The sequence below is a fragment of the Podarcis cretensis genome (genome assembly GCF_951804945.1).
Source record: "Podarcis cretensis genome assembly, chromosome: 3".
NCBI classification, from domain to species: Eukaryota; Metazoa; Chordata; class Lepidosauria; order Squamata; family Lacertidae; genus Podarcis; species Podarcis cretensis.
In genome coordinates, this window is record NC_137172.1 from 101007817 (window position 1) to 101030911 (window position 23095).

At 42.6% G+C, this 23095-nt stretch overlaps 1 protein-coding gene across 7 annotated transcripts in view; it reads left to right on the forward strand.

Moving 5' to 3' along the window:
- Positions 1-23095, forward strand: part of DLGAP2 (DLG associated protein 2) — a 420471-nt gene that overhangs the window by 254423 nt on the left and 142953 nt on the right. For 5 of the 7 annotated variants that reach the window (XM_079969732.1, XM_079969731.1, XM_079969736.1 and 2 more), the window contains one exon: positions 4220-4252. The exons of the other annotated variants lie outside the window; for them this stretch is intronic. In XM_079969732.1, coding sequence (XP_079825858.1) covers positions 4220-4252 — 33 coding nt within the window. The remainder of the gene's footprint in view (positions 1-4219; positions 4253-23095) is intronic. 7 annotated transcript variants of the gene reach the window in all.

The window sequence follows — 23095 nt, forward strand, 5'->3', positions numbered from 1 at the left end:
CAGTTTTTGCTGTTGGTTATGATGTTGTTGTAATATGAACTTCTTACAACTGGTGGCTAATTACATCCACGGCCATAACATCCATGCTGTGAAGGGATGGGTTGTCTCCTGAAACAGGAAGCCCTCTTACTGTTTGCAACTTTATTCTTCTCTCTTCCCTCTCCTCCCGCCCCCAACTATCAAATTTTGCATGCAAGGAACGTAGTGGCTGGTGCTTAACTACAGTCGTGTATTAGCCAAAATGAAATGCGGGGGCATGTATTGTACCTGATGATGTTTGCTTAATTGAGCAGCAGCTCAACAAATTCAGAGATTTTGCTTAATAACAAGTAATATTGCTGGTTCTACTGGTCCTCGGCTCTCAAGGGAAGCTGCTAGAATCCCCAAAGCAAACACTTAATATATAGTCAGACAGCAGAGATTTTATTCCGTTGTTAACTGTGGTAATTGTATATACTGACGTCTAGCTGGGAGCTGCAGCAAGCTGTATTTATCTTTATTTAAGGAAAAACTTTCCACTGCCCTCCTCACGCGGTGTCAAATGGCATCCTTTTGTGCTTCTAAAAGTAATAAGAGGAAGTAGCCTGATTTGTGGGCCCAATATGCCACAGAGGCTCAGCTGCTTTGAACAAACTAAGGCCAATTAATTCTTTGCATCAGAGATTTGCAGTAAAAGTGACCACCAACCTATCCACACACACACACTCCAGCCCAACATTATACTTGGCTACAAAGAGAAAGAGAAATGCAGGTGTTCACATTAACTATGCATGTAGTAAAACAAACTAGAGCTACTTTATCTTGACACTCACCTTATTAGTACTCATAAAATCAAGTGCTTCGGCTACATTGCTCTTCAGAACCTGCACATACCAGTTTCTCTTTTTTTGCTCCCCCTCCCCTCTGCATTTATATTTATTTCGTCATTATAGCTGGTAGGCAGGTGCTGCAAGTCTTGTTTAAAATGTTCCAGCGGGTGTAAACAAATAAACAAACAAACTTTACTCATGTGGGATTCTAGGCAGCCAGCATCAAATTTAAACCAGATCCCTGGTGCACGTATCATATGTAGAGTTTGCATGTTGGCACTCTATACAGAAAGGCAAATGGATCGTGGGATGCTAACACTACATGCTTGTGTGCTGACAACAACCCATGTGTTTTCCCTTCTGCATGACACCATGCACAATATTTCCTGCTCTTGGACAGGTAGCTGCTGTCCAAATATTGGTCTTTCCTAGCCCTGCCGATGTAGGAACTTCCATTAGAGAGGTCAGGGATGGAGCCTGGGAGGTCATAAACACGGAGCTATGGGCCCTCATATTATTTAGCTACTAGTAGTGTGATTCCTTTTTGAATGATGGTGCTGGAGGAGACTCTTGAGAGTCCCATGGACTGCAAGATCAAACCTCTCCGTTCTTAAGGAAATCAGCCCTGAGTGCTCACTGGAAGGACAGATCATGAAGCTGAGGCTCCAATACTTTGGCCACCTCATGAGAAGAGAAAACGCCCAGGAAACGACCCTGATGTTGGGAAAGAGAAGGGGACGACAGAGGACGAGATGGTTGGACAGTGTTCTCGAAGCTACCAGCATGAGTTTGACCAAACTGCGGGAGGCAGTGGAAGAGAGGAGTGCCTGGCGTGCTCTGGTCCATGGGGTCACGAAGAGTCGGACACGACTAAACGACTAAACAACAACAACAAGTGTATTCTTCCTTGTTGGGATTTCATTCTATCCACTGCTGATGTGTGATTGTTTTCATCACATGTCTGTCTTGACATTCCATACTATTGGAGTCATGAGAACGGAAGTTCAGTTACACTGTTCCATTATGTTGTACTTTTGCTTTTTTTCCTGTTCTCTCCCGGAGAAGATGGAGAGAAGAGCCATGTTTCCTTTGTAATACTTGATCTTGTACGTAATAAATTAGCTTAGATTCCACACCTCTATGCCTAGTTTCTGCTTGGACTCTACTACAGTATTGTGTGCACATATCTTCGGATAAGTGTTGCAGAAGCGCATCGGGACCTAGAAGTGATGGATCATCCTGAGGGGCGCTTGAGGGGGAAGAACACAGCTGCCTGGTGTTTTCCCAAGTTGGTTATGAAACCCAGCACGGTACACCAACACTCCTCTGGTCACTGCTCTGGATACACGACTTGACTGCCTGTCTCCAGGCACTGAGGTCATTGGGTTTCCCACATGGCAGGGTTGATATTGCCAGCCTTAATGTCATGTTTGCAGACATATTTGTAACATAGAGTTGGTCTGCCAGTGGGCCTGGTGCCAGAAGCCAGCTTCCCATAGAGCACATCCTTGGGGACCCTGCCATCTCCCATTCTGTGGACGTGACCAAGCCAGCGTAGATGTCGCTGAGACAGGAGTGTGGATATGCTGGGAATGTGGGCTTCTGATGACTTCTTATGAGGAAGTTGTGCAAGTCTGGTTAAAGTTACCTTATAGGGTGATACTACATACAGGCATTATGCAATTTGACAACCCAGCAGGAGTCCTCTATTCTTGCCAGGGTTGGACGTTACTTCGGCAAGCATGCCTTCATGGACATGACTGAGATAACAGACTGGTCTTCTACTCCTCTTGTCACGTGAAATAAGAAACATTCCAGTTTCCACTTAAATAGCCTTGCAGAACTGTGATATCTGAAGATAGGAAGGTTCAGGGTGCCTCCAGACTAACATAATTTTTCAGAAGGGATTCAAGCACATACCAGAAAATTTAGGTTTGCACAATGAAAATGCACCAGAAGTGTTGTCTCTCTAATGCAACAAATCCACTTTGAAAAAGAAATAGCTTTCTGCAGTAAGGAAAGTGACATGGAAATGCACTGAAAAGCATTGGAGTGAACAAATGATCAACAAGAATGATGTATAAAGACCCCACAGTCAAATCAGGGTGAATGAAGAGTAATGTTCATTGTCGTAGAATCTCCCCATAGAATCACTGGATCTGCTATCCACCTGGTTGATATGGTAACTCCTTCAATCAGGAGCACAACCCGACTGCTTTCTCTTACTCCATATGCAAGGCAGGAACTTGGTCACTTCCATTTCCCTATTCAACACTTAAGTTCCTTCCTCTCTGATGCCCAGCTGTTGTCATGGATTGAGGTGCCATGTAATTTTGGCTGCAGTCATACCCACTTACCTGGGTATAAGCCCCATTCCGCTCGGTAGAAGACATCAGAGCGGGTAGAGGAAACTCTACCCCTCTGCATAACTTTAAGGTGTGTGAGCAGTGAAGAGTAAGGACCAAGCAGGGTCAAACTTCTGGGTCAGGACCTCTTTTGCTGGTAAGTCATGAGTGATTGGTTTGGCTAAGTTTCCTCTACCCGCTCTGAGGTCTCAGAATACACAGCACTGAAGCTGCCAGTTTTGACCTGTTCAGTGTGGAAGAACATTATTTTCAGTATAACATAAGGTGGGCGAGGTGGGATATGAATATTTCAACAACAACAACTGAATCCATGCAACAGAGCAGAACAGAGTTGGGGGTTAATATGAATACCCTGACAATTTAGGAATTATATATATATATATATATATATATATATATGCCGGCAGAAAGAAACATTTGTATTCTATTTGGCATTTATTGGTTTTTAATCTTCGACTGATTGCTTTAACGCTGCTCTTCTTGTTTTTTAATGTTTTGTTTTGATCCTGTTATTCTTTTGTGGTGTTTTTTTTTCTGTATACTGGCTTGAGGGTATTGTTACAGTTGACTGTAAATTTATTTTTACAAATACAAACCAAATAACCCTCATTTACTACATGCAATGCTTTTTTAAAAGAAACTGTATGAACCACTGCCTGGCTGTTACATTGGACTTGCACCGGGAAGAATACAGCAACTGGACAGTGTTGGGCAGTTTTACTTCTTCATCTGTAGTTTGAGAATAACTGTGACCTATCTCAAAAAGTTGGCCAGGATAATGACTGAGGAAACCATTGCAAGGCTTCTTTAAATACCTATTGTGAAAGTGATTCTATTGACTTCTTTAAAAATTCATATTATTTTTTTTTTTTTTGCTGAATGTATAACTTACAGTGTATTGATCCAGATAACTGCAGTTCAGTTTCTTATCCATTTCACATGCTGATTATAATTTGCCATGACAGAAGTTCTTATTGGATTCAAACTAGTGCTAAAGGTTTTTTTTGTGTTCTTTTCCTTTTCCTCTGCTGCTTTAATGTTTAGGTTTGGATTCTCTAACAGGGAATGCATTTTCAGGTAAAGTTGCCATTAGAGCGGAATATATGTTGCACATGTGTGTTACACTGTGCTTGTGAGTTTGTGTGTGTATGTATGCTTGTGTTAACATCCTGCATGTCTTATTACCTGCAACATGTCTGAGTGGTGCTATTTTTCTAGAAAAAGAGGTGTCAGAACCCACCATGAATGCCTCCCTTGTTCTCTTAGAATGGCAATGGTGCCCACCTGAGAGGCGCTGGAACTGAGTTCCTGTGAGTTATCCCTGGAAAAAGAGGCTGCCTGAGAGCAAGAAAATGACAACATTCTATATAGTGTCTATCAAAATGCAGATGTAAAGTTTATAGTACACAAGCCAAATTCCTTCTGGAATTAACTGGATGCAGGTTTCATTAATATTTCCCTGCTGCCTAGTAAAAGATATGTAGGTGGGTGAAGACACCCACAACCACCCACCCCGGTATACACATACACACATATGGACACATACATGAATATTCAAGATAATCATTTTAATATTAATTCCACAAGAAGCAAAAAAAAAATATTGAAAAGGGCCGGAACGCCTAAACACATTATATTAATCACCCTGTTGTTTGTGGCAATTATATAGGAACCATTGTTTTGGTTCTTATAGAAGTGATCAGTGGGAAATGGCCTAACATGCAAAGAGGTTAAAACAGAATACCTCTTTTGTTACAACTGGCTGCCCTGCCTATTACTAACTGTAATTGTGCTGATTTCGGATTAGAGGCAAGTTTTGTATGTCTTAAGAATAGATTGGGGGGGTGAGAATGGGGAAAGCCCCACAGAGCCCCAGACCTATTTTACTGAAAAGCATGGGGAATCCTCCTTGCATCATTTAATAGAGTTCAGGTGCAAAGCTCATCACATGGAGGGACACTATAAAGCAGGTACAGCGGTACCTTGATTTACAAACTTAATCCCTTCCGGAAGTCCTTTCTTAAACTGAAAGCGTTCTTAAACCAAGACGCGCTTGCCCCAATGAGGCCTCCGGCACCGCTGGTGCCCTTCCACCATTCGGATTCCATTCTTAGACCGAGGTAAAGTTCTCAAACCAAGACACTATTTCCAGTTTTGCGGAGTTTGTAAAACAAATCGTTCTTAAACCGGACTGTTCTTAAACCGAGGTACCACTGTATTGGTTTTGTTCTGAAATTGTTTGTTTGTTAAATTTGTATGCCGGCTTATGGCTGTAGATCTCAGGGTGGTTTACAACCCAAAATTTCAACATAATAAAAACAAATACAAATTCAACCCAATAATCCCCACTTCCACAACATTAAGGGAAACACTGCATTGTGTTCACAGATAACACTAAACTGTGGCTTAGTGTTACGAGAACAAGCCACAGTAACCCTTGAGCCGCAGCATACCCCACCCCCAACATCTGACTCTTTCCCTTCCATTTTTGACTAACCACAGCTCTGCAAGATAGCTGACCCCAGACAAACCAATGTTAGTCTTAAATATAGTTAGTGGAAACAAGCCAATTTCAAACCATGAGTTATCAGCTACCTTGTTTCGCTAACCATAATTAAGGTTCTCCCCAGTTTAGGCTTTGGGTGTAATGCTAAACTGTGGTTAAGCTAAAATCGAAACAGAAGTTTCTTGTTTCTGTTGTTGCATGTGAACTGGACCTGTGTGTGGTTACATCTGTGTAAAGGGATCTGATTCCTGTTATATGCACCTTTAAAATACCCTTTCAGTTCAGAAAACGATGCCTGCTTATCAAATGCCACACAGGCACTGGCAGGGAAACGTATAAACTCACGTTAAATGGAAAAGGAAAGGGGAGATAGGGAAGGAAAGAGTATTCCAGGTAAACCAGAGAAACCAGCTCAGGGACAAAACAGGATGGCCTCATCAGAGTGAAAATTTTAACAGATGGCTTGAGGAGACAATCACCAGGTAAAGGTTGTACCAGGATTTGGAGAGAGAATCACAGCACTAGTGATGATGATTTAGACATGAAGGATATGACAGTTTGTGGATATGCTGAAGAGGCAGGGGCCTAGATACCTAGATATGTGGAGAGGAAGAATGTGAGAAACCAAAGGTGAGTATGTATCTGTAAGGCTCTGTTCAAATCCCTGAAAATGCCAGGATGCTGAAAGAGAATTTGGGTGGAAAGCCTTAAGAATTTTGTCTTTGCCACTTCGCTTAGGGGGAAGATACTGTCGGCTAAACTTGGAAGCTCTGAACAAGATCTGAGAGTAGTCAGTATGTATGTACATATAAACTGAAATCAATGATAGCAGATTAAAGTCCCAAGTCAGCATATTAGGAAAGGCAGGCCAATGCAGAGAGTAGAAGCAGGAGAGTCACAAAACATTTAGGAGAGAGCAATCAAGAAATCAGGGAAAGACCCATGAAGATAGTGATACCATGGAGGTGAGTGGAAACAAAAATTCTTAATGTTCACTTAAAAGAAAATCTGTTCAGGTTTTGTATGCTAATTACGTGTCACATTTCATGAAATTGGGTTTTATAGCCAAGAGCAAATCCTTACAGAAGGTAATTTATACAAAAGCTTGTAGATGTGGCCAGCTACTTTCACAAAAGGCAGAATATTGTCATTAATCAGAGAACATCAGATTTTTTTAAAAAAATGCCCCTGACATCTTCATGAAAATTTAAGTACAATGGATGTATATCCTGAATAGTATTTCTCTTATGACCAATGTCCTTCACAGCATAGCTCTCTGGTTCTTTGCTTCTATAATCAGTAAGGTTAACCAAGAGAACCTGAGTTACATAATCAATGCACAGAAGCTCACTGTTCATGCAGCACTGAGAAATTCTTTTCGTTCCCACGAATGACCTGCTAAAGCTCTAGTATTTCAAAAGCGTGCTAAAAATAAAAATAAACAGTACTTGCAGTTACAACTGAATTCATTGGTGGAGCCATTTGGGGGTGATGGGGGAAACACGCCTGTTTATTTCAAAAGGTCTTGAGGTTTGTCAGTTGTGTAATGCTATATAATGGGAAACCATGGTTCTCCATTATGTGAATGAGCTATGAGAAATCTTGGGGCTGCACACTTCTTCTCCCTTCATCTACATGGAAGAAATCTGTGGTGCGACCAGAACAGCAGGCGGATGCTTCTAATCTCCTCTTCTGATGCACAAAAGTGCTGGAAAGGAAAGAAGCAAAGCTAATGCTGGTTATAGCTCTCTTGCATCTGAACCAGGCCGTGGCTTAAAAACATTCCCTGCAATTAGTTCAGTAATTCTAATGTTACACTGAAGTCCATATTTGGGGCAAGTATCTTGGTATAGCATAAATCTGTCAATTTATTTATTAAATTTATATCCCACTCTACCTCCCACAGGAGCCCAGAGAAGCATACTGGCGTATAACAATGATTAGGTGAAATTATTTAAGACCCTGGTTCCATTCTGCAATCATTTTGTTCTATACTGTATATCGAAAACATTTAGAACCTTATTCCAGTGTTGGCACCCTTTCCAGTTAATATTTCTAACATGCAATATAAACTTTGTTCTTCACAACAATAACTCAGCAGTTCAGTAGAGCTACAGACATTTACATCAACCAAAGAACAACCCTACTTAGAAATGTGTTTGATGTACTAGTTTATTGACTATATTTTATGGCTACAACTGCCCCCTAACCCCAGCACACATAAGCAGAAGTTTTCCTCTGCTGATTATGGAGATTCCATGAAGTTGCACAGATCCGTCTTCAGGACCGATAGTGGGAGCCCTGCAGATCTATATTATTCATTCATTTGCACACAGCATAATTTTCCCACCAGGGACCCTGGGACAAGTGCATGTGTGCTTTAGTGAAATGCCCAACAGAAATAATTTTGATGTAATCATACTTAGCAATCATGCCAAATCTGATTCCCACTTTTTTCCCCATGCATCAGCAGCGCAGAAGAGGGAAATGTCACAAGTGAAAGAAGGCGCCAAAAGTTATGAAAAGCTAGGCATGTGCAAGATTTGTAAAAAGTTTTTTTTAATGAGTTTTTAAAAGTTGGAGGTTCCTGATGCATTGAATCCTGAAACTTTGAAAATCGGACCAAATCATTTGGAATGCTTAAATTAGACCAGAAAAACAGATGAGAATTTCAGAAGCATCGCTGTCAATGAGTACATTTTCCCCTGCAATGTTGCACGATGGCTGGTTTCTGGCCACATCCTCAAACTATAAAATGTGGGAAATTGCTAACACAAAATTGCAAGAGATACTGATATTGCACTGCCTATAATTGTTAAACTGCTTGTTACAAAGATTTAAGACCATATGGCATCATTTTGCTTTTATTATAATAACCCATATTTAAACCACAAATGTGTTCCATTTGTTATATTGTCAGAGGATTAGCTTGACAGATAGGTCTGAATATAATTCTTGAATACTTGCCTCTGTCGTTTTTCTTTAGTTACGACAGTAAAACACAACAACTTGCTCATCTTCCGGTTGTGTCTTGTAGAGTTAGTGGTACTGATTACAACCAATGTAAAAAAAGACAAAAATACACTATGCCATTATTTAAAGCATCCCTAAAGGACATGCAAATACTGCCCCAGCTAATCACGACATTTTTGTGATCCCATCAGCTCTTGTAAAAAGCCCTTTCCTAATCAGATACTGGGATCCAGTAGACCTCTGTTTAGGATGCAATGCTATACCCATCTTACCTGGGAGGAAGTCACTGGTACTTACTTTGAATAGACATGCCTAGGATTTTCCTGTTAGTTATAATTGTGCTGTTGGTCAGGGTTTTCAAGGTAATGGATAATATCTAAGTGTGTGCTCACCTTTTGGGGTGGAGTGATGCTTCTGCAGGGATGAGCAGAGTCCTACTCTGCTTGCACAATGTTTGGTGTTATTCAGTATCTTTTGACAATGACTCTAAAAGAATATTAAACATACATTTATAGTTCAGTTGTCCAAGTATACAGGGATGGGATCCAGAGTCTGCAATGATTCCCAGTGTTAATTCCTATGAAGGTTAATTAGACCCCCTGATACCTTACTCATGCATTTAGTTTTCCTTCCGTAAAAAGCTTATGAAGGTATGGGTTTTGTAGTCTCTCTCTCTCTCTCTCTCTCTCTCTCTCTCTCTGTGTGTGTGTGTGTGTGTGTGTTTTAAAATGAATAGCTAACATCTGGTTATCTTAACTGCAGCATCAACATAAAGTAGCTAATTGTTCTTTTAGGTAAGGTTTTTTTTTATCCTGTTGTGAACATTCACAACATGTGTTCATACCGTTTGATGCCTTAGATGTGCAGCATTGTATATGGAGCTCTAACTGACCAAAAAGAGAGAAATAAAGAGGTACCAGCAGATGTTTACTGGAAAAAATCACAGTCCCGACACATTTTGAGAAAAGGCTATTCTTCGTAGGAATGGCTAGGAAAACACCCCAAAACTGTGTTATCAAACAGTCACATTAAAAATGTACAAGGAGTTGAAAATAGATAAAACTCTCAGCACATAAATTAATGCTGCATTGCAGCATATAATGCATGCATTGTAGTCTGCTTGATGGCAAAGCATTCATAAAGACTTTGTGGAAGCCTGTTATCGTGCCCCTTTTTTTTGGAAAAGAACAGTTATATCCCTTTAACCCATCCTCTTTCCACTGGATCTAGCATAGTAATTAGTTTGCAGCAAATAACACAAAACGACGCCCACTTTAATGCAAAGATTCAAACATATGTGGCTTTTAACATTCAAGGCTTTTAGTATGTCATGCATGTACTTGTACTCATATTTTTCTAGCAAAAAACCCCAAACCAGCTCTAGCAGAATCTAGGGGAATTGAAGCTGACTTAGTGCCCTATGAAGCCTAGCATGGAAAGCAGCCTTCAAAAGCAAATATCATAGCTGCATTATATTAAAAAATGAAGTCACTTCAGAGATTTTGATTAAAAGGGATTGGATTGGGATGCTAACTGACATCACTCTGGATTTCCCCCCTCTTTTGGGAAATACTGATAGCAGGCATAGGCAAACTCAGCCCTTCAGATGTTTTGGGACTACAACTCCCATCATCCCTGACCATAGGTCCTATTAGCTAGGGATGATGGGAGTTGTAGTCCCAAAACATCTGGAGGACCAAGTTTGCCTATGCCTGACTTATAGAATCATGGAAATGTAGAATTGGGAGGGACCCTAAGAGTCATCTAGTCCAACCCCTTGAAATGCTTGTTTCATTAATGTTATCCTACTACACTGGCTCATCTCTCAGTGACTCCAGTGTCACTGCAAATAAATCATCAGTTTAACAGCATTGTGGGGGTTTATTGTAGAAAGATATATGGAGCATGATCTGGCAAAAATAGGCGGGAAATCATTATATTGGAGGAGAGACTACTGTGGTTTTTTTAAACAGCATGCAGCACTTAGACAAGTTTGCTCCAGATCCTGGTAGGAATCAGTTGCGTGGCGAGTTCCCGCCTCCCCCTCGGAAATAAAGACACAAGACACTGTATTTAAGGTTAATGGGCGAAAATAGGCCACAACTTTATTGATTACAGGAATTGAGCGGTATTGGCTTAGGCATTGGTCCTATCGACTAACTGGCTTCAGCCTGATTGCTTGAAGACCAGCAAGGGTTAACCACCAGTAGGGGGAGTCCTGCTGATGCACATCAACTAGGAGCTCCCCCGGGGTCACCGTTCGGGGGCGTGCCTTAGGCCCACACCTCCATAAGCTTTGGACAGGGCAACACCCCCTGGAATCCTTTACTGGACTACCCTTCGTTATGGGGGAAGGTGATTGCGCTTCCTCCCCCCTCTCTCATCTGCATGACAATACCCCTACCAATGCCTAACTGCCAAGGCCGAGGAAGTTGTAACGGTTTGCTACAAGGTAGGCGAAAAACCAAATGGCTGGTGCCAGTTTGCCAAGTGGAAAAAATTCCTACCAGGCCCCTTGACGGCGACCAACCAAAGTCCATAGCAAAGTCAGAGAACCAAACCTAAAGGGTGGAAGGGATGGGACAACTGAAGCAGCTGGCGAAGAAAGAGGGAAATCCTTGGCCGTGCCAGCCCTAAATAGCGCAGGCCACGCCTCCCAGGCCAGCTGATTGGCTGGCCAGGGAGATGACGCGTCCAAGGATTCCCCCAGTCTTGTGGGGGCTGTGAGCCTGCCCCCGTGCACGCGGGGAGGGCGTGAAGCCCGCAACCCTACCTCCTCTCTAGCTCGGAAGTGGCTTTTCTTTACAAATAAATGAAAAAAAGCATTTCTGTTATGCCATATCATAATGTATTAGGGTGGTGCACAACAATAGGACATAAAACACCTTTAAAATTAATACAAATTATATCAGTCAGCTGCAAAGACCTATTGGCAAAAATGATCTTCAAGTGAAGCCTGAAATGCATTTGGAAATGTATATTTTAGGGTACAATGCACACAAACACACAAAGAGAACAAATACATACAAAAATAATTTGACTTTCTGCAGTTTTTTTAAAAAAATGCAGATTGGTGTGGGAAATGAATGCAAAAAGGGGGGAAATGCAAAACTGATCTCAGAAATAGCCATCACTTAAATGTAGAAAAGTTAAATAGTAATGTGGGCTCAGGCCTGGTTATGGGACAGAATCAGCTTTTGTTGCCCTGATGGATTACCTTTATCAGGAGGACAGGGGAAGTGTGACCCTCTTATTCGTACTTGGTCTTCCATCTGCTTTTGATACCACTGACCATAGTATCCTTCTCATCTGACTGAGTGGGATAGTTATTGGAGGCACTGTTTTACAGCAGTTCCAGTCCTGTCTCCAAAATGTGTTTCAGAGAAAAGCAGTGAGTGATCGTCTTTCGGCCCCTTTGCAGTTGTGCTGTGGTGTGCGGCTGGTTACCATCTTGTCCCCAATTATGTGAGACACCTGTGAACTTTATAAAGCACTGCCCATCAAATTCAGTGCCTTGAACTTAGTAGCTAATTGGCAGCCAGTGCAATTATTTCCAAAGTAGGGTAGCGTGTTGGGAATATCCCTTCCCTAATGAGCAGCTGAGCTGCCACTTTTTTGCACCAGCTGCATCTTCCAGTCCCACTTCGGGGGCTGCCCAACGGGGAACACATTGCAGTAACCCAGAGCATGGACAACAGGTTACCAGCACATGGACGAGAAATGGTCATAGCTGTCTCAGCATTCGGAGCACGGACTCCTTTTTTTTTTTTTTTAATGATATTTATTAGAAGTTTCAAAAATTACAGAGAAAGAAAAAAGAAGAAAGCAACAACAACAAAAGAAAATTTTCAAAGCATATATAACAATACTTAAAAGAGGGAAAAAAGAGGAAAAAAAAACATAAAAATCAATACAACCGGAGCATGGACTCCTAACCGCCTGTGCCTCTAGAGACAAAAATGGATCTATGATTGCCTCCAGAATATGAACCTCCCTTTTCGGGAAGAGCTTGACCACATCTAAATCAGGCAATTGACCATTTCTGCCCTGATTCAGATGTTATAGAGATGTAGAGCTAGGTATTATCAGTGTACTGTACTGATGACACCCTAAATCTCTGAGTGGCCTCTTCCAATGGCTTCAGCTGACCAACATATCTGAGAGTCTCACCCCTTATACACCTGATTGACCACTTCACTGTGCAGGTGAGGGCCTCTTATCATTATGCACAAAGTAGGAGGTCCAATTGCACCTTTCCTTTTGAATGATCTCTCCTTGAATATAATAATAATAATAATAATAATAATAATAATAATAATAATAATTTTATTTATATCCTGCCCTCCCCATCTGAAGCCGGGCTCAGAGCGGCTAACAACAGTAAATTGATACAACATTCTAAAATCATTTCATTATAAAATCAATTCAAATCAGATTAATGGCAACCATTGGGCTAGAGTTCTGTGAGGATTGCCAAAGGAGGGAGTCAGGCTGTGCCCTGGCCAAAGACCTGGTTGAACAGCTCTGTCTTGCAGGCCCTGCGGAAAGATGTCAAGTCCCGCAGGGCCCTAGTCTCTTGTGACAGAGCATTCCACCAGATCGGAGCCACAGCCGAAAAAGCCCTGGCTCTGGTTGAGGCCAGTCCAACCTCTCTGTGGCCCAGGACCTCCAAGATGTTTTTGTTTGAAGACCATAAGGTTCTCTGTGGGACATACCAGGAGAGGCGGTCCCGTAGGTACGAGGGTCCTAGGCCGTATAGGGCTTTAAAGGTTAAAACCAGCACCTTAAACCTGATCCTGTACTCCACCGGGAGCCGGTGCAGCTGGTATAGCACCAGGTGAATGTGATCCTGCAGTGAGCATATTAGATGGGTATCCTCTCTGTTGCCTTTTGGGCACCTATTAGAAAATGGTCGTCATTCAGGAAATTTTACTTTCTTCCCTTGGCAAAGTGGATGCTATGCTACAGCAGCTGCAGGAGGACATGAACTTGGTGGATGAAAAACTGGATGCCATGGCTGCTGTAGCTAGAAAGTATGAGTTGACAGGAGAAGAAGAGAGAGAAACTCTACAACAACCAACTCAGGAAACTGACTTAAGGCAAACCCAAGGGCAGTGGAAGATGAAAGAGACTGCTATTATACCCCAAAAGTTACAAAATGAGAGATCTAACGTTATTGAACTTAAAGGGTGGCTGCAAACCTTTGGAATTAAGGAAATACCTAGCTCTAGTGGGACTGTGAAACAAGAGGACAAGTATTTTTGGAGCAACTTTTATTTGGATTACAAAACCAGCAATGGGGAGTGGAACTGGGCGGAATGGAACAACCTGACAAATGAAAATGGAGATTATGACTGTATGGAACTCCCCAGAGATCCACTCCCCAAGGTGAAAGGGAAGAAATCACGAAAGACTTCAACAAGGGACAAGGAAGCATTGTAGTATAATCAGGATCAAGAAAGCCAGCAGAGGGGGCATGGAGGTGACTTGAGAGCTTCAGTCATTAGAACACCGGACTGAAGGTTAAGACCTAAAGTGAAGAAAGGACGGCCACAACCCGAAACCAGGAAGAAAGGGACGACGGATAAAATTAGAAGAGAACTTTCTTTTATATATTTTGCTATTTTTGAGTAATATTAACGAAATAATAGATTGTGCTGGAAAGGAAATAATTGGCTTTAGTAGAAAGACTTGAAGGCGTTAAGTATAAATATAAATATAAATTTTAAAGTTTATGGTTTGGAAGGTAAAGATGAAGTTAAAGATAATATTGATAAATTGAGATAGATTGTTAAGATAAATTATTTTTGACAAATATGGGAAGAATTTGCTGAAATAATGATTAAATTGGAATACAAAAAGGGAGGTATGAGGAGGTCTAAGACACAAGATAATGAAATGAAGTAATTTTGAATCTATATACTTTTTACTTTTTTCTCTTTTTTCTGTCTTTTTTCTTTTTGTCTTTGTTTTTTTTATTCTGTTGATGTTTTTAATGTTTTTGTATTTTTGAAAATTTGAATAAATATCTTAAAAAAAGAAAAAAAGAAAATGGTTGTCATTCAACAAGCCTTTTACGTTGAGATGTTTCCCAGCCTGCTTCTGTATGGGAATAGGATTTAATTTTTTTAAAGATACTTTTCATATGTTTTTATTTCTTTACCACTTTTTTGTAAAAAAAAAAAAAAAGAAGAAGAAGACTGCAGCCTTTGCAGCGTTCCTCCAATCTGAATGTGACTTCGCCCCCCCCCCACAAAAAAATTATATAATGGTTCTTTCCCAGGCAAGCATTATCTTCTCTGAAACTAACCTGCGAGAATAAAGAAGTCGGGAGAGGCAAATTACCAGCTCTCTGAAGCTGTTAGAAGAGGTGATGAGAAAACATTGAAGCCTAGTCTTCCCTTGCTGTAAAGGTGGGAAAGTGAAGGTATGAAAAGGGCAGTGCTGTGGGAAAAAACATAATGTGGTGGTACATGCCGCGCAGATGAGCAGCATTGCTGCAGAGGAGGTGGCTGTGAATGTGCTGCGCATTGCTTACTGATACTTATTACATGCACTGTTATGCACACATTAGAGGTATACTGCAATGGACTACTGCAATGCGCTCTACGTGGGGCTACCTTTGAAGGTGACCTGGAAACTACAACTAATCCAGAATGCGGCAGCTAGACTGGTGATTGGGGGTGGCCGCCGAGGCCACATAACACCGGTCTTGAAAAACCTACATTGGCTCCCGGTACATTTCCGAGCACAATTCAAAGTGTTGGTGCTGACCTTTAAAGCCCTAAATGGCCTCGGCCCAGTATACCTGAAGGAGCATCTCCATCCCCATCGTTCTGCCCGGACGCTGAGGTCCAGCGCCGAGGACCTTCTGGCGGTTCCCTCATTGCAAGAAGCAAAGCTACAGGGAACCAGGCAGAGGGCCTTCTCGGTGGTGGCCCCCGCCCTGTGGAACGCCCTCCCATCAGATGTCAAAGAGATAAACAACTACCTGACATTTAGAAGACATCTGAAGACAGCCCTGTTCAGGGAAGTTTTTAATGTGTGACATTTTAGTGTATTTTTGGTCTTTGTTGGAAGCCACCCAGAGTGGCTGGGGAAACCCAGCCAGATGGGTGGGCCACAAATAGTAAATTATTATTATTATTATTATTATTATTATTATTATTATTATACACCCCAGGTTTCCTAAAGGAACCAGCGCATGGACAGAAGCATGTAACCATGTTTATAACTGTATTTTTTTTAAAAAAAAACCCATATGTAAAAAGGTAAAGGTAAAGGTACCCCTGCCCATACGGGCCAGTCGTGTCCGACTCTAGGGTTGTGCGCCCATCTCACTTAAGAGGCCGGGGGCCAGCGCTGTCCAGAGACACTTCCGGGTCACGTGGTCAGCGTGACGAAGCTGCTCTGGCGAGCCGGCACCAGCGCAGCACACGGAAACGCCGTTTACCTTCCCGCTAGAAAGCGGTACCTATTTATCTACTTGCACTTTAGGGGTGCTTTCGAACTGCTAGGTGGGCAGGAGCTGGGACCGAACGACGGGAGCTCACCCCGCCGCGGGGATTCGAACCACCGACCATGCGATCGGCAAGCCCTAGGCGCTGAGGATTTACCCACAGCGCCACCCGCGTCCCTTTTTATGTATGTATTAATGTATAAACCCATATGTATGTATGTATAAACCCATATGTATTAATACTTAAATGTAGAGCTTTGTGGTGGTACTGTGTTTCATAGAATCGTAGAATTGTAGAGTTGGAAGGGGCCTTGCGGGTCATCTAGTCCAATCCCCTGCAATGCAGGTTACTGCCACATACTGCGCGTGTATAATGTACACATTTTTTGTGTATAATTCTGCGTATCATTTGGTTGGGCAAAGCCTGGTCTGGGTTCAAAGCACCAGATTCCATGTTTGAAATGGATCCCTCCTCCGTATTTTAGGATTTTTAGAATGGGTGTGGATTAAGATGATGTGCTAATGTTGCACAGCCAGATAAACAGCAGCAGGAAAGAAAGAGAGCAATAATTTAAGGTAAGCAGCAGTCAAAGCCACAGGTCCATGTGGGCAACAAACTCTATTGAGGCCCAACAAGGCATAAGGCATCATCAGACATCGTGGGCAAAGAAAGATGAGCAGCCAGGCTAGAGAATCTAGAACTGGAGGATGGGGGAATAAATATTTGCCTAAGATGTTAAATTTTCTATCAGTCTCACTTTTTAGGGGAATCTTCCGTAGGTCAATGTCCGATTACTTTTACATTCCGCTAAGTTTTCTTAGACTTTGGACCAAATGGCACAGGATATTAAATGCATCTTTACATCTAATATGCAAGGTTTTTTTAAAAAATTCAGATTGCATCACCTCAGGCGGGACTTAGAATTAATGGAATCAGAACAAAAGGGAAGGGGCAATTTAACCCTTTTTCATCTAGTAAAGTTTAGAGGAGAAATCCTGTTTCTGTTTACCTATTTGGTGTCAAAAGCCTACAATCCCACTTCACTGGAAGTAAACCCCCACTGAGCTAAATCAGAGTTACTTCTGAGCAGGCATGCATTGCAGTTATTTTAGTGCAGGTACATGGGATAAATTCCCGTGGTAATTTATTGTGCTTTTTGTTGATGAACTGTGGCTGCACTTGCATTCAGGAATGAGTTCTGTCACACAAAATCCATGTGATGAACTACCTGGGATTTTTCTAGGCTTGCTCCTCTGATTTAATAAGTGAAGCAGAGGCAGGGAAACTTTTTTTTTTTTTAGTGTGGATCACTGGCGATCCTGTTTAAGACTGATAGGTGTTACTTAAAATGAAAGCAAGTTCCCCTCTGTATCTTGCTGACTTCCAGAATGTTTCATGAGACCTACTGCTCTAATCACAACAGTGGTTTTTCTAAGGGACTTTTTGCTGCTAGTGGCTAAAACAATTAGACCACTGAAGGAATGGGTTTCTGTTTAGTCAGTCTGAAACGTGACCCAAAATCCTCATTTTTCCTTCTCCAAGGGCGCATTTCTAAAATGCATTAACTTGAGCACTTGAGGCAGTGTATAAACAAAAACCCAGCTGTATAAACAAGTGCTCAAAGCCCTCTCCTTTATCAGTCCGTGATGGCAATGGATGGCCTTGCCAGTTCCGAGTGGAGCAGGGATGGCACATCTGGGTCTTATCTTACACACTGATGCACAGACCTTGTCAGGTCTAACAAGAGACCCGGGAATGGCGCCAGGAGTGCTCTTAGAGTTGGTGACCTTCCTGCCCCAAGATAAGTCTTTAGCTCAGTGGTTCCTAATCTTTATGTGTCTGGTTACCTCTTTTTAACATCTGTTTGTTTGTTTTTTAGAAAATTGGTGTAATTTTAGGCTCCGTTAATTGAGAAACTACACAGTGACCAAAATATCCCCAACACCCCACAATATGACCTCAGTAATGCTTCTGAATGAATTCGCTTTTTATTTGTCACAACAGCAAACACATACATTAACCAAGGCAAATGCATGGATAATAATGCTATCAATGGCATACCCTCCAACGTTTCTCCATTGAAAAGAAAAAAGTCCTATTACAAAAAAATAACAATTATAATTTTATTATTTACACCCTGCACATCTGACTGGGTTACCGCAGCCACTCTAGGTGCCTTCCAGTATATATGAAAATGTAATAAAACATTTTTAAAAAACCTTCCCTATACAGGGCTGCCTTCAGCAGCAACAACATCTCCGTGGAAGGAACACAAGGAGGGTTGGAAGGACGTGATGGGGAAGGTGGAGGGGAGTCTGTGCAACTTAATTGGCTGACCCCCAAAGGGAAAGAAAATCATTTCACTGCAGCAAACTTTTCTGTGATACTTCCCTCCCTTCCCTCTCCCCCACACATGCATAGCTAGCAAAAAGGGACCCCTGACCGTTAGGTCCAGTCACAGACGACTCTGGGGTTGTGGCGCTCATCTCGCTTTATTGGCCGAGGGAGCCGGCATACAGCTTCTGGGTCATGTGGCCAGAATGACAAAGCCGCTTCTGGCGAACCAGAGCAGCGCATGGAAACACAGTTTACCTTCCCACCGGAGCAGTACCTATTTATCTACTTGCACTTTGATGTGCTTTCGAACTGCTAGGTTGGCAGGAGCAGGGACCGAGCAATGGGAGCTCACCCTGTCGTGGGGATTCAAACCGCCAACCTTCTGATCGGCAAGCCCTAGGCAGAGGAAGCCTTTTTAAGGGTGATGGGAGCTACTGCCACAATCATCACTTCCACCATTGCCAAGCTGTGACACATGGTCTCTTTGTGTGTGAAGACCCCTTGAGATATGTCCATGGCACCTCTGGGTTCCCCACTCGTTACTGCTCTAGTTCAGTATCTGATCTGGGATACTGGCATTTTGGGACTGTAGTCCAAACTTCCAGGAGTACTGCTTTCTTCATCTTCTTTCCCCATCCCTTTCCTTTTGGTTTATCTATGTACTGGCAAAAGTTTTAGTATTAAAATTAGTGTCAAGTGTTCCTGCTTCTGCTCCAAAAATAAAAAAAAAGAAGGCTGTGAAGATGGCATGTCACCGATATAAAAGAATAGGAATTGTCTGCCACACAGTCTTATGTAACTGGAGTGGCAATCCTAGGATGAAGGTTTAGCTGAGATCTCCAGAACTTTGCATCTCCACAAACAGGTTTAGGATCTTGCCTTGGAAAACAGTCAGTCACTGATATTTAACATTCTGTTTAGAACAATTCTCCCTGAAGCATTAAGAAATACTTTTTAATAATCTTGAAGACATGAGAGTGATTTTTTTTCTTAAAAAAAAACCCTTCACATTAGACTGTTCACTTTTATTTCAGTCTCCATAGAAACTGTTCAGATGTTAAGTTATTTTTGCTTTTGGAATCTTTATATATTTCAGAATTTGGACATGTGTTCAGAGAAAGAAAGTCTGTGAAATCCCAATTAAATGATGTTGCCATATGTACAGCTGGCAGGATATGAGGCTGGTTTGGACAGACAAAACTTCTCAAAAGGAAGAAATTAAACACTTAATTTTTGTTTAAGGTTTTTGGCATAATTTTGGCCACAACTTTATTTAAATACAAAACCATGAGTGGTTGTTTAGGCATTGGTTAAGACTATCTGTCCCCCCGCCTGGGGACAGAACTGGCTTCCGGGCACCACCGAAAGCCAGTGAGGGAAAACAAGTCGGGGAGAAATGGAGCTGAGTCACAGGCCCTCAATTCTCACCCGCATGCTCCCCAAGGCTTGCCAGCCCTAGTCCCATTCCAGGGATCATACGAAAAGATGGCAAACCCCAGGATTCCTTTAACGGAATTCCCTTTCCGCAGCAACCATGGAGGGGCAGGCACAGCCTATCCTAACTCCTCCTCCACCAATTTATAACCAATTCCTAACCGCCAATCGATCCGTTGCACGCAACAAAGAGAAAGCTCCAGGCCGCGTGCAGAGTATTTAAACATTTTTCCCCTCCCACCAAAATTGCAACATAACTTTTACCCCAGCAACCCAGTGAACCAATCACTGCCCCAGGGCATCTGTAGAGACCCTGCCTGGTAACAGAGGGGTGGCTCAGCAGACCCCACCACAACATGTGCTCTCCATGAGGGAGAACACGCTTTGCAGGAAGTTGGACAAGATCAGTGTTTCCCAAACTCCAGCTGTTTTTGAACTACAACTCCCATCATCCCCACCTAGCAGGACCAGTGGTCCAGGATGATGGGAACTTCAAAAACTGCTAGGTATCCAAGTTTGGGAAACACTAGACTATAGATAACCCTTGGGGTTCCTTCCAACTCTACAATTCTATGATTCTATGGTCTCTCTAAGTTTCTCATTTTCCCCAATATTAAATTTAGTCCTCCTCCACATTTACACATCCATTTGTGATTTTTTTTTAAGTCCTCACAAAAATTTGCCAGCATTTGCGTGAACATTTCTCCCATAATACACTTTTATTGGTATGCCGTTTTACCTAATATACACTTTTTGCAAAGCAATTTCCCTTAATGCACTACATTTTGGTTAGTTATTTCCACAAATACAGTACAACGTACCCTAATATATGCACACTACCCAGATGGAGAACTGCCCTGGAAAATTCAGAGAAGTGAAAATTTTGGGAGATGACTATGTTTCAGTTCAAGCACTGCTTGGGAAATTGAATCGAATTTTTCCTCAATACCTACTTTGTCTCCCAGCTGGGGCAAAAAATAAATAAATGCTCCATTCCCAACCAAAAAAACACTACATCTGATACCAAATTTGTTTCATTTTTGTTTTTGGAGTTGAGAGATTAATTTAATTCAAGAAAAATGCAAATCATTGTAAGTATGTCTACAGTTCTCCCAACTTTCACAACACTTTTCTACTAATAGAACTGCAAGAAGTGAAGCTGTCACTTTGTCCTTACAAGAAGAAAAAAAGAGCAAGTTCGCTGTTCTAGTATTATTTAACTGGAATGTGATTGAACAGTGCTCTTTTGTTGTATTTCTCTCTACTTGCCAACCTTCGCAATAATGTCACTAATATAGATGAATGAGGCCCTTCTGGCTATGCTGCAACCTGAAGAAGCTTGCTTAGCAGGAAGCAGACAGAGGGTCTTTTCAGGAATGGTGCCCTTTTTGAGGAACCATCTCCCCTCTGAACTAAGGAATCAATGCCGGTTTGCAGCTTGCCGAAAGCTTATTTCTAAAATGCTTCGCTGGCTGTTGTTTTTGTTAACTCTGCTCTTGACCTAACAGCAGCTGTTTTACTCTGAATTTTGTAATAGTGTGGTTCTTTTCTCCCTCCCCCCTTTTTTGTACAGCACCTTGTTGTTGTGTGCAAAAGGCAAAACACATAAATATTTCAGTTTCTCGTGAAATGCTCCAGCTGCTCTAGATGGATACTCATTTTGTAAAGGTCAAGATTACTTCAGAGCTACTGCCTCAAATGGAGACTAGCTAACCCAGGTCAACATCCACGGCCATGCAATGTAAGGCCACATTTTCTAGCAGGCAACTTTCCAGCGGCCTCATGCCAGTGGTGGGTGAAGCAATGGATATGACGCTTATCTTTGTAGAGTAAGCTACAGTCCAGCCACACAAAGGTTGGAGGTTTCTACACATACAGCCCTCCACCTAACCAAACAAGAACATAATTACGGTTCAAAGACTCCTTCCAACCAGGCAAACGGACTGGAGGGGGATGTGTAGCAAGGTGTCAGGGAGCCAGCCAACAATAAATCACACAAGGCCTGCTCAGGGTTACCAGGCCTAATGAACACAGCAACTCTTCTCCATAGGTCTTGCCCCAATGAAGCAATTGTGAAGGCTGAAGGTCCCTGCCTTCCCACAGCTACCTAACTCTCCTCCCCCACCTCTCCAGGTCCTTCTCAAGCAATCTGAGACTCTGCCAAGGCGCCTATCACTGCTCTGCCCTCTTCATACCTCTTCTAGTCCTGGGACACAAGTGGGGAGGGGAGCTTGTTGCAGCAGGAGGGGGAGACCCCCTGGCTTCTTCACCAGCCTGGCTCATCTCTGCCTCTTGACCCCACTCCCCTCTAGCCTCTGATTCTGGACTGCTCTCTGTTATACACTCTTCCTGCTCTCTAAACCCTGTTACCCCTTCAGCTTCTGACACCTCCTTGTCCCAGTCTTCTTCCTCTGACCAATCATCATCATCGCAGGCCCAGGGCCCAGGCTTTGAACCTTTGTCCTATGTTGGTTCTCTGGCTGGTGCCTCCCACCATTCTTCTGTTTAGCATGTTCTCCTTCATAGAGAGCATGTGTTGTGGTGGGGTCTGAACAGGCCACCCCTCTGTTGCTAGGTGGGTTAGTATGGATGGCCATCTGCAGTGAATGGGCGGTTGGGTTACTGGGCAAATTTTGGTGTTGCTATTTAGGGGGACGGACCAAAGGTTATAAAATCAAGTCACGTAGCACTGACTGGGCTCTTTTGCTGCATGCATTGGATCACCCGCCCACCCTCCCTAATCTAGGGCTATTGCGTTGACCTTGCTATGCCTGTCATGGGGTCGTCTGCTTTTGGGGCAGGGGCCTGGTAGGAATTTTGTCCATTTGGCTGATTGGCTGGTGCCATTTGGTTTTTGCCTACTGCGTAGCAAATCGTCACAACTTGTAAGGTTGTGGTTAGGCATTGGTTAAAAAATTGGTTGGTGGAGGGGTAAGTGCCTGCCCCTCCAATGCTGCTGTGGAAAGGGAATTCCATTAAAGGAATCCAGAGGCTTGCCATTCTTTCGTCCGTACCCCTGAAGGGGGCTTAGGGCTGCACAAACCCCTAGGAGCATGTGGGGAGAGGTGAGGGTCTGGTGCCCGCCTCCATGCTCTCCCCAATATTGTTTTCCCTCACTGGCTTTCGCTGGAATCCGGAAGTCAGTTCTGTCCCTGGGCATGGGGACAGATAGTCGGAACCAATGCCTAAGCAACCACTCACATTTATGTA